Source organism: Gracilinanus agilis, chromosome 5 (assembly GCF_016433145.1).
Source record: "Gracilinanus agilis isolate LMUSP501 chromosome 5, AgileGrace, whole genome shotgun sequence".
Lineage (NCBI taxonomy): Eukaryota > Metazoa > Chordata > Mammalia > Didelphimorphia > Didelphidae > Gracilinanus > Gracilinanus agilis.
Genome location: NC_058134.1, coordinates 227,986,978 through 227,999,165, shown reverse-complemented (window position 1 = coordinate 227,999,165; position 12,188 = coordinate 227,986,978). Strand labels below are relative to the sequence as shown.

General features: G+C 40.5%; 1 protein-coding gene across 2 annotated transcripts in view; it reads right to left on the bottom strand.

The window, feature by feature from the left end:
- Positions 1-5,752: 5,752 nt before the first annotated feature.
- Positions 5,753-12,188, bottom strand: part of NUP37 (nucleoporin 37) — a 67,651-nt gene continuing 61,215 nt past the window's right edge. For both annotated transcript variants that reach the window (XM_044677345.1, XM_044677346.1), the window contains exons 8-10: positions 11,039-11,089; positions 6,774-6,867; positions 5,753-5,948 (exon numbers count right to left, since the gene is read on the bottom strand). In XM_044677345.1, coding sequence (XP_044533280.1) covers positions 5,835-5,948; positions 6,774-6,867; positions 11,039-11,089 — 259 coding nt within the window. In that variant the 3' untranslated portion in view covers positions 5,753-5,834. The remainder of the gene's footprint in view (positions 5,949-6,773; positions 6,868-11,038; positions 11,090-12,188) is intronic.

Sequence of the window (12,188 nt, the reverse complement as noted above, 5' to 3'; positions counted from 1 at the left end):
TGAGATTGTTTGTACAGGCTAAGGAAACTGGCAGATACTTCTGTTACTTACAATTGTTCGTATGGATTTTATAAGCTTCCCTAAGTGTTATAATTCCCCAGGTAGACTATTCTGTTAATAATCAGTGGAGAAGTCAAAAAGCTATACAACTATGGGGTAAGTTAAACAGAAATCTGCTGACCCAAGGAAATTTCCAGACATGGTGTCACCTGATCCTCCATAAGGGCAACACTTGTTTTTACTGAGGTGGTCCAAAGAACAGCTGAAAGGATCACAGAGTAGACTGAATTCCTCTGATTTCCCATGCATGCAAGGGTAACTGGTTATATTGTGTCTGTGTAATAAAGCAGTCTCTCCATCTCTACTTTTGTGAAGTGAGTCTTTAAGTTGATAATTAAATCATTTTTTGTATTACTATACTGCATGTTGAGAAAATATCCATTGCTCATTAAAATTATGTGGATTTAAACAAAACAAATTAGTAACCTTCCCCCCACACCAAACATTTTAAGATTCGTATCTCTTAAAAATGCATAATTAGAAACAAATGTCGGCTGTTTTGAAATTCTTTTGACATGGCTGTTTTTTAAAAAAAAGTTTTTGAATCATCAAGGTGTTAGATTAAAGAAGTAGTTCTCTGTTACTGAGGATACTGGCAATTAGATGAAGGGATGTGGAAGAAGAATGGCTTCTCTGAGGACTTGGGCATGCCATCATAAAGGGATATAAGGGAAGAGGTCATCACAATAGTGTTTTTTTTTCTGCTTTTTAACTTTTAAATCTGAAGCCATATTTGGGCTCAGAATTGGGACTACTGGTATGATATTAAGTTGGGTTAAACAGTTTAACTTTGGGGGCTACAGAAAAACATGAGAAATACCCCAGAGCAGCTGCTCTTCTCCCTTCAGAACTATTAACATTAAAAGTCCTGGGCATAAGAATATCTCATAACTTCCCAATCAGTATTTCTGGGATAAAGTCAGATTTTGGACAATTACAAAAATCCAGACACAAATGTGCAAACCAGATTCCAATTTCTTCTCTTGACATAAGATTTAAAACAGCACCAGGAACATTTCTAGGTCAGTGTCAACATGTAGTCACAAATTACCAGAGTAAGAAACAAATTGGAGTGCATGGGTGTGCGAGTTTGTGTTTTGGCATGGAAGCAACATTGAAATACTCCCAGTGTACAAGCCAAATCATAAAAATAAAATGGGATTTATGATCCCATCCTTTTTGAAAGAGTAGGACTTAGCCCTGACATCTTGCAGATTTGTGATATCCTGACTTTTGTTTCAACAGTCCTAAATCACAGCGCAGTTTAGACGATCAGCACAACTATTGCTGTGTTTCTGAATGAAGAAATAATGTCGAAAATGTACAAAGAAGCTTTAATGGCAACAGAAGGAAATCTACCTTAGTTATATTGACAAGGAAGGAAGATTTTATTGAACTCAACAAGAATATGTTCATCCCTGATGATTTTTAAGAAAAGGAGGAGCTGTGTTAGGTGCTGGAGGTAGAAAGACAAAAGCAAAACAGTTCTTGCTCCTATGGAGCTTACATTCTATTGATTGTGAGTAGGGGATAAAAAAAAAAATCAGATTTCATACTGTGTCTTAGGAATTTAAAAACTATTAGCAGGGGGAGCTAGGTAGCACAGTAGATAAGAGTTCTAGGCCTGGAATCTGGCCTTGTATTCTTCCTAGGTATATGATCCTGGGCAAGTCACTTAACCCCAATTGCTTAATTCTTGCATCTTAGAGATGTTACAAAGACAGAGAGTAAAGGTTAAAAAAAAACCAATTAATAATTTTATTAACAATTAATTTCCCCATTTTACTCTCTCCTGGTCCCATGGTTATAACCTGAAAAGATGGACCATACACAAAGGAAAGCAAAATTGCTATTTCTGTTTTATGAAGCATGTATGGGTGATGCAGTGTCTAGAGCTCTGGGTCTGGAGTCAGGAAGATTCATCTCCCTGAGTTCAAATTTAGCCTTAGATACTTATTAGCTGTGTGACTCTGGGCAAGGCATCTAACACCATTTGGATTAGTTCCTCATCTGTAAGATGAACTAGAGAAGAAAATGACAGACCACTTCAATATCTTTGCCAAGAAAACCCCAAATGATGACAGTCAGAAACAACTGAAAAAAAAAAAGACTGAAGAACAATGTCAAATTGAACATTGAAGGTAGAGGTGGGGAAGGAGAGGTTTATATGTTTTCTCTCACTGAGGGCACATTTAGCATTAGAGATTTGGAACTGGAAGAGATCCTTAGAGATCTTCTGATCCTGGGCTTTGGGTCCATGAACTCAGCTGGAAGGATAATTTTTATTCCAACATAATTGATTTCTCTGTAATTTTATAATTTTATGCATTTAAAAAGTTCTCAAAATGGGACCATAGGCTTTCCCAGACCAACAAGAGTCCATGACACAAAAAAGATTAAAACTCATGCTCTAGTCCAACCTTCTCATTGCAGAGATGAGCACACTGAAGCAGAGAAATGACTTTCCTAAGGACACACAAATCATCAGTGTGAACAAACCAGAATTCAAGCCCAGATCCTAGGATTCATGATTTTTCCATTGCTGCTTCCTTACTCCGAAGGTTCAGGAAGGGCATCCTTGTACTACTAGAGAGTGCATATTTCTTAGGATTTAAATCTTCTAACTCAAAGAAATGCTGAAGACTCACAAAAGGAATCTCTTTCACAAATGATCCTTTCTTATACCTCTATTGTCCACGTACCATGCACAGCAGTCTTCAACAGTGATTGTGAATCACCTGAATTTGCTTTCCTCATGATAGCTCTCCTCCAAACTACCCCAAATGAATGGGATACTACCACTAGAGATTATGTTCTTGAAAATTTCCTATGTAGGCTATCATCTCTCATCCCTGAATATACTTTCCAAATCACCACCCTAAACCCAATTTTTTCATTCTCCAAGTCAAGTCCTCCAGGTATGGGTAAACCCTTTCAAATCATGCAGCAATCCATGCCAAAGACATAGACGGCACAATCTGAGAGTCATTGAGCCTCAGTATTCTGAGATGGCAAAGCTTCCCGGAGAGCCAAGGATTTTGGCCCGGCACCTTACAATCTTTGGGGCCCTGAGCAAAAAGGGAAGTGAAGTGTGGGGCGACTTTTACGGTACAACATAGCCGAGAACTTTCACAGCTCCTTAATTCAACAATTATTTATTGAGCGCTTATTATGTGGCAAGGCACACATGAGTTATTCTGGAGGATACAGAGAACAATAATGGTCCCTGAGTTTATGGAGTTTCTCGTGGGTGGGATGAGACAGGTACTCTTGGGGGCAAGAGCTCTTAACTTTGTTGCCGGTTCAAAGAAAAATGCAGTGATTTCCTGCTGGGGCTGAGCCAGGTGCAGAAGGGGAAAGGGGAGGGGAGAAGGAATGGGGGAAGCCCCATGGAGGGGCTGGAGTCAGGCAGGCTGCCTGGCGGTGGTAGGGCCTCTTATCTGTCAGGAGTGAGGCAATCCCAGGACCCTGGAATAGAGGTAGTGAGGCCAGGAGTCACAGGCCAAGGAACAAGAGGTCCAGTTTGCCCGAGAGGGGAGCACTGAAGGGCAGACAGAACCAGGCCAGCGTGTGAAGGGTCTGATTGCTAGGCAAAGGAGCCACCCTGAACCTTCCGTTTCACGAGACTGTGATTCTAGGAGCCCGTATGGAGGGCGAGTCGTGTTAAGATGGAGAGGAGGAAGGTCCGTCCCCGGTGCTAGAACACAGTCCCTGCCACCTCTCTCTAGGGCTCTGGCTTCCTTTCAGGACCAGTGCATGCAGCAGGCCTAGGAAGCCATTCCCGGCCCATTATTAGAGCTTTCTCCCTCTTCCAAATAGTGCTGTTCCCATGTCGTAAGGGCTCCTTTTCGTTTTCCGTATCCCCACCTCCTTGCACGTGGTGGGCACCAAAAAATGCTTCAGGGATTACACTGGATTATGCCAAAAGTCTAGGTGAGCTCCATGTTGTAGGGAGGTGTAGGTCTCCAAGGCAAGGCCCAACCTGCATTCTTTAATCTTTTTTTTTTCCCCAAACCTTTACTTTCTGTCTTAGCATTAATTCTAGCATAGAAGACCAGGAGGGACTGCTGGGCTATGGGCTGAAGTGACTTGCCCAGGGTCACACAGCTAGGAAGTGCCTGAGGCCACATTGGAACCCAGGATCTCCCATCTCCAGGCGGGGTGCTCTACTCACTGAGCCACCCAGCTAACTCTTCTTTCCATTCAACATCCAACCCCATCTGGGTGTCTTTCTGTTCTCTTTCCTCACTTTCCCCTGAGAGCTCTAATTTCCTTCAAGGTTCAGCTTAAAGTCCACCTCCCCCACTGCCACCTCCATGCCAGCACATGGTGGACATGTGGACATGAGTCTCAATCAAGCTTTCCAGAAAATGTCCCGCGTGGACCCTGAGGGCAATGATGGAAAAGCCGAGGGAGGGATGGAGGGAAGGAAGTGGGGAGGGGGAGCTGGCCTCTCAGGGCACAGCAGAGGGGGTGTGGCAAAGGGGTGCCAGGAGGCTGCAGCAGACAGTGAAGTGGAAGAAATAGGAGGCCGTCCATGCTGCATCCCTGGAGCCAGCCCCAGCCCCAGGGAAAACCAAGACGCCCAGAGGGAGGGGTCTCGGGTCCATAGAGGGAAGGGACGTGGCTGTGACGTAGGTTGCGCCAAAGCCTCAGCACCTTCTAGCCAACATGGCTGACGGCGTGTGGCACCAGACTGAGAGGAGAGGATGCTGAGCAGTATGGGAAGGGCGCAGGCCGCAGCAGGCCATCCTGCGGGTCAGCATTTTTATTCTCTTTCTTATTAACACACAGTCATCCACCTACTCTTTTTTCCTAATAAGAGTGGGGGGATTTTAGAAGAAAAAGGAGTCTTGTTAAAAGCATGTTATTGGGGGGCAGCCAGGCTTGACGCCAGGAGGGCCTGGGTTCAAATTTGATCTCAGACACATCCTAGCAGTGAAACCCTGAGAAAATCACTTAACCCCATTTGTAGCCCTTGTCCTTCTGTCTTAGAGTGGCTACTAAGCCAGAAAGTAAGGGTTTCATTAAAAAAAAAAAAAAAAAAAAAAAAAAAAAAGCATGTTATTGGGGTTCTGAATTTAAGTGGCAAATCATTCCTAAATTCTATCACGTTAATCATCTGATGATCCTACTACTTTGTTCCACAAATAATAAGATGAATTGAACAATAAAATGAGTTTCCCAGAGTAAATCAAATAATAATTCATACATACTGACGAATTCAAAATGCTCCATAGATTTAATCTTATTAAACCCAACATTCCAATAAAACCAAACTGCCAAAGCAAATGTCTCCACACATGTATATACACATTCTGGCAGTGGTGAAAAAACAATGGAAGAGAGCCAAATTCTCTGACATTTTTCTTCCTGTAAAAAAAGTTTATGTTCTTGAGAACTGGGAGCAATACATACATCTATATACAGCAGATGCCATTGTGTGTATATACATATGCATATGTATATACATACATATATACACACACATATACACATACACACTGGTAATAAATAAAAAGCATCCTTTCATTTACCTTTTTGGGGGTAAGGTCAGTTACAAAGTCTCAAAAATATATGAAAAATTAAAAGAGAGTAAGAAAAAATCATTTAATAATAGGTCCAACACTTAAATATTAGCACTAAAAACATTTGACTATTTAAAGTATAGGTGAGATATAAAAAATAAGGATTTTGACCAAAATATTTATTAAAAATGTAGTTTGAGAACTTAGTGTATGAGGAAGATATTTGTTTTACATCTCATATTTGTTTTACATCTCAGTCACCCAAAACAATAGTTTGTGGTCACCTCCCATTGCACAAAGAGGGAGAGTCCTGTGCCAGGACAGACCAGATCCCACAGCTGCAGAACCAATGAGGATAGGCTGGAAAACAAAAAGCAAAAGAAGGGAAAGAAGAGTCAATGTTTCAATAGTCCCAAAGGCACAACAATCTTTAGCGAAGCATCCTCTAAGCCAGGGGTCGGCAACGTATGGCTCTTTTGCAGGAGCCATAAAGTCAATTTTTTTTCAGGCTCTGTTACAGGAGCGGCACTGTGAGCACTGTATGGCTCTCACGAAATTACATTTTAAAAAATGTGGCGTTTATGGCTCTCACGGCCAAAAAGATTGCCGACCCCTGCTCTAAGCTAAGTGTCCTCATTTACAGCATATACTTTATAAATTAATTTTCCTAATGTTGGTTATCTATGCAAATGACCATACTGACACAGATTCTGTGCAATGTGCCAGTGACTGACTTCTCTGGTAGTGGAGAGCCAATGATCATGTTCTTGGGGGCCAATTCATTCTGCCCCCCACATGGTATGTGCTATCAGGAGGGTAAGGGGCACAGTCTGTGAGACCAAGTGAGAAGGAAGATGAACAATCTCTTTAAGTTATCGAGCTTCTTCTTGTCATTAGTACTCTAGCCAGAGAAATTCACGAGGCATTAATACAATTTTAATAGAGAAAAATACAAAATGCAAAAGCAATAGAAAGAAAATATTGACATGTATGTCAAACTTTCTAAATTTGAAAAGACCATTTTATTAACTTGCTATTAGTACATGTAAACTTTAGGAAAAATACATCTCTATATAATTTAAGTAGTTAAAAGAATTGTCAATTATAAAACTCAGAGAGAAGTGAGCAAGTAGAAGGAAGGATAGCTGATGAGAAAAACAACCAAGAACAGCAAGCCAACAGTACCTGAGGGTGCCCCAGATGATGAATTAGCAGCTGAGTAGTCATTTTACCAGGGTAACCAGTGGTTGCAAACAGGTTTTCGTTAGTGGAAGACCACCTGAGAGGAGAATCAGTATCAGTCATTTTGGTACAACATACAACAGAGGCTGCTCCTTCACCATCCTGAACCTGATCTCTAGTCCCATGCTATCTAACAAAATGTATGCAGCCAGTCCTAGCGACACCTAAAGCTCAAATCTATCTGAAAATATCTAAATGCCCCAAATACCTTTTTTTTTTTTTTTTAAAGAGAGTACTAGTCTTTCTTTGGCTTCTCATTTGGGAGTTTTCTCAGGCTTGGGGTTACTCCACACATGTGCTATCCTGCCATTTGTACTATCTTAGTGTCTTTCCGAGGCTTTTCTTTCCATTCCCAGGGACACTACCTTATGACTTTATGCTCTGGCTATCTTTTGCTTATGTGTCTTTTACTTCTGCATCCAGTCTCTTTCCCTTCTGATCTATACACCAGTGTAACATGAACTTTTATTATCACAGGACTTGGAGATCATGCAGTCTAACACCCTGTGTTAGAGGTGCAGAAACACAGGCCCAAGGACTTTTCAGAGGTCACAGAAAGAAGCAGAGCAGTTAGACTAGGTGCTCTGAATCCAAATTCAGTGCTTGATTGTCACAATACCATGCTGAAGCTTCATTTGCAGTATCAGAGCATTTTAACCTTCTTTTCTTATTTCCCATATCACCTACTTGTCTGCAGAGGTGCCAAACTCAGGGTCTGGACAGCTTGTAGCCTACAAAGCTCCCCAGTGAGGCCTGAGTCAGATTAAAATGTATTATTGCAGAAATGTCCAACAAAATAAACAAATAAATAAAAATACAACAAAAAATAGATGTCAATTTGTGGTTTTCTAAGTTTCTCCGAGTTTGACACTACTGCTTATTTGTAGGTATGGTTACAATATGCTTTCTAGAATGATTACATCAGTTCATGGCTCCACTAACAGTACATTAGTGAGCCTGTGCCTCTAACAACTGTCATTGTATTGTTTTTCTTCCTTGTCAAACTGATGGGTGTGAGCTGGAATCGCAGAATTATGTTAACTTGCATTTCTTTTATTAATAATGACTTGGAACATTTTTTTCAACTAATTTATAACTTGCTTTTTGATTCTTTTGAAAAATGCCCATTCATATGCTTTCTGTTGGGGAATGGATCTTGATCTATCTATCTTAGATTTAGACTTTATCAGAGGAACTTGCTGCAATTTCTTCCTTTCAATGAACTATTTCCCTGCTGTTAGCTACATTGATTTTTGTCCGTGCAAAAATTTTGGTTTTTATGTAATCAAAACTATCCATTTTAGTCTTGTTATATTTTCTCTTAAAACCCTTACCTTCCATCTTAGAATCAATAAGTATATTAGTTCTAAAGCAGAAGATGGGTAAGGGCTAGGCAACAGGGGTTAAGTAATTTGCCCAAGGTCACACAGCTAGGAATTGTGTGAAGCCAGATCTGAAGCCACAACCTCCCGTCTCTAGGCCTGGTTCTTTATCCCTCGAGCCACCTAGATACTCCCTCTGGTTACCTTTTCTATCTCTTGTATGTTTAAGAATTCTTCCTTGGGGCAGTTGAGCCTATGACATGACTTTTCGTCTCTGTATCACATGTCCATTTGGAGTTTCATGTGGTATATGTGTGAGATGCTGCTTTAACCCAAATTTCTTCCACACAGCTTTCCAACAGGTTCTATTCTATACAGTTCCTCATTACATGCTTTTGAAATCTCTTAGCCTTTTCTTACAGGACTTTGGATGGGGACGGGATAAAAAAATGGACCTATAGAGCAGAGGACACTTGGACAGCGCCTGTGAAAGGAAGGGGCTAATCTAAAATTTCAGCTGGAAAAGGACAAAATAATAGATTGGACAGAGCAGAAGCAATTAACAATGACTCCAAGGTTCTGAACTGAGGAGACTAGAAGGACTTTAGAGGGAGAGAGATGAGTTAGGCGTTATTACAGTAACTCCCCCCCCCCCCCAAATTTAGACTTACAAAGGCCTGTTCTCATATAGAAAATAAATGGAATCAAAAGGCTTGTAATGTCACTGGAAGCCAGCCAAAGCCACTGCTAAGGAACTAGTATGTTTAATGTACAAATTTTATAGCAATCAGTGTGGATCCCTGTTTTAGAAGGGTGTGGTGAGGAGGGAAAATAAAGTTCTTTATGATGGAAAAACTATTCCTCAAGGCAAACCCCAGGAATTGTGTACAATGCTGATAGTTATTTGGCTCTGCAAGTACTGAAAGTACATAAAAGGAACGAAGGAAATTTAGGTTAGAAAGTTAGAAGTTTGGGCCAATTGGAGAGGTGCACATGTCAGGCAAAGAAGCCTGATTTTTCTCAGTAAGCAATGGGAGCAGAGGCAGAGAAGAAGCAAGTTTAGAGAAAGCTTGGCCGGAGACCTATCAAGCAAAGTAACCCTAGGGGCATTTAAGGATGAAACAAGGAAGATGACAAAGAGACAAATCTATACAGATTTTTGTTAAACTCTTTTCTCTCACCATTAATGGTGGAGCAGCCCCAGCTGGATGATCCCTGATGGGCTGCATGAAGGAGAAACAGCAGCTGGACTACCACGACAGCACCTCTGCAGAGGAGGTCTGTGCCCAAGAGAGCACAAATGTGAAAGAGGGAGGATGCCAAAGGTTTGGGGAAAATCTTGGACCTTGCTGTTATTTTAGCAAGAACAACAATGAAAATGTGATTGAGATAATATTAAAAATTAGTGACCCATATGCCTACTTTCCCATCTCTACAAAACTTTCATGAAAATAATTTACACACATACTGTGGTTATTTTTGAAGAAGTTATGAGAAGGAACAGGCAGGGCTTTACACAAAATGTTCTCCAGCAGACTACTTTTTTACAGTCATATAATTTAATCTTATTGTGTTTACAGCTTGTCTATAAAAACAAACCCAATATTTGATTTGGTAGCACTAAACAATGTCTTCAAAGCTCTTCTGCAGCAAGGTATCTTCCCTGCATATGTTAAAATCAAAAATCAAAAATAAAATAAAAAGGTATTCATGAAAGATTATCATACACGGTATCCAAATGGGAGAGATTCTCCATAGATTTACTGATTAAACAATTTCCTTATTGCGTCATCTCCCTAACTCTAATATGAACTATTATAATGACTCCTTAAATGGAAAAGGAAAGAAGTGACAGTAAACAGTAGAGCTCATTTGTATTTGTTTTCTTCCAGGAGTATGTAGAAAGGTCTAGGTCTATTTTCCTTCTTGTAATACCTTTCCATTCTTTGAATTCTCTAACCTGTTTTTAGTTTTGCAAAACCAAGTCAAACTAAACTCACCACACCCCCAAGATTTTCATCAATCTTTAAGTTTTTATTTGAAATACTTAAAAAGTTATTCTTGAAATAAGAATGATGTTGACTCCAATAATAATTATTTATCCCAATTCAATCATCCAGAAAGTATTTTTTTTAAACCCTTACCTTCTGTCTTAGGCAGAAGAGTGGTAAGGGCTAAGCAATGGGGGTTAAGTGACTTAATCAGCGTCACACAGCTGGGAAGTGTCTGAGACCAGATTTGAACCTGCGTCCTCCGTCTCTAGGCCTGGTTCTTAATCCACTGAGCTACCCAGCTGCCCCTCATCCAGAAAGTACTGACTGAGTGTCCAGAAGCTTTATGATCAGGACTTCGGGGGCAGGAAAGGGAGAGAGGATTGGAATCAGAAATGAGACATACTCTATAGCTTCAAAGAACTTACAAACTAGTTGGGGAGGAGACTAATACATGTAAAATTGTACCTAATAACTGAAGAAAGCAAACAATTAAATGTTAAATTGTGTAGAATGTACGATATATTTTGTAGGAGTTAAGAGAAGAGAGATATTAATGAGGGCTAGAGAAGTGTGGAATCTAAGCTGGAACATGAAGCCTGGGGTGAATTTGGACAGGTGAAGGAGGGAGTACAGAACATGACCATCAATACCAAGCTGGGAATACTTTTCATTGAGAGAGGAAGTTATGCCATATGATAAGAAACAATATTAGTACTTTGAAGGGGTTGGACTAGATCATCTCCCAAGGTCTTTCTTAGTGGAAATGTTTCAGATTGCTTTTTTCTATCTCTGTTCTTTTTAAAATTAAAACTAAACTTGACGTAAAGATTAATTTACTAATAGGATGCCAAAGACTAAATCAGAAACTTTCAAAATGACAGGAAAACTCTACCTGAATAGGTGGGCTCTATCCATATGGACAGGTCTCTTGTCCTGAGGATAACTAAAAAAAAAGTATTTAATTATAATCTGTTATTCAACCAGCCAACTAGTCAATAAATATTTGTTAAATGCCTACTCTGTGCCAGGCTTGGGATACAAAGAAGGGTATAATAAAGCCCCATTTTCTCAAGGAGCTCACCTTCTAACTGGGGAGACAACATGACAACAACTGAGTAGGAACAAGACATATACTGGATAAACAGGATTTAATCAACAAAAGGAAGGCACTAGAATTAAGTGGGATTGGAAAGGCTTTCTGTAGAAGGTGAGACTTTAGCTGGGACTTGAAGGAGAAAATACCCAGAGCTAGGAGATAGCCAGGAGGCCAGGGTCATTGGATCAAAGAGTACTTGGTGGGAGAGAGGGAAAATAAGGAATGAGAAGAAAAAAAAAGGTAGGGGAGGGGATGAGGTGAGGAAGAGCTTTGAACATCAAACAGCTTTTCTATTTGATCATGTAGGTAAGCGATAGAGAGAAAATGGAGTTTCCTGAATATGCAATTGTGGGAGGAACATCATTTTGACAAATGAATGGAGGATGGAAATGGAGTAGGGAAGAACCACAGCAGTCTGACCAACTAGTCCAGGTGTGAAGGGATGAGGGCTGGCATCAGTGTGGTGACAGTGTCAGAGTGGGGAAAGGACTGTATACAAGAGGTGTTACGGAAGTCCTGGCAACAGACTGGATACAGGGGGTAAGAGAGAGATGGAAAAGAGGAGATTACTGAGGAGACCCAGGAGAGGATGTGTGCTGAAAACCTAGAGAAGAGAGTATCAAGGCAGAGAAAGAGATTAAATGTCAAAGGCTATAGAAAAGCTGGGATGAAGACTGAGAAAAAGGCCATTAGATTCTGCACAATTTTATGATTATTTACAACTTTGGAGAGAGCAGTTTCAGTTGGCGAGGTTGGAAGCTGGACCAGAGAAGGAAGAGGAAAGGAGGCACCTATTGTAGATAGCCTTTTCAGAGTTTACCTACAAAAGGAAAAGAGAGATGGGGCAATAACTAGCGGGGACAGATGGTTCAAGTGAGGGTTTTTTGAGGATGGAAAAACAGGCAAAACAGGTGGTAGTTGTAGGGAAGCAGCAAGGAGACAGAGA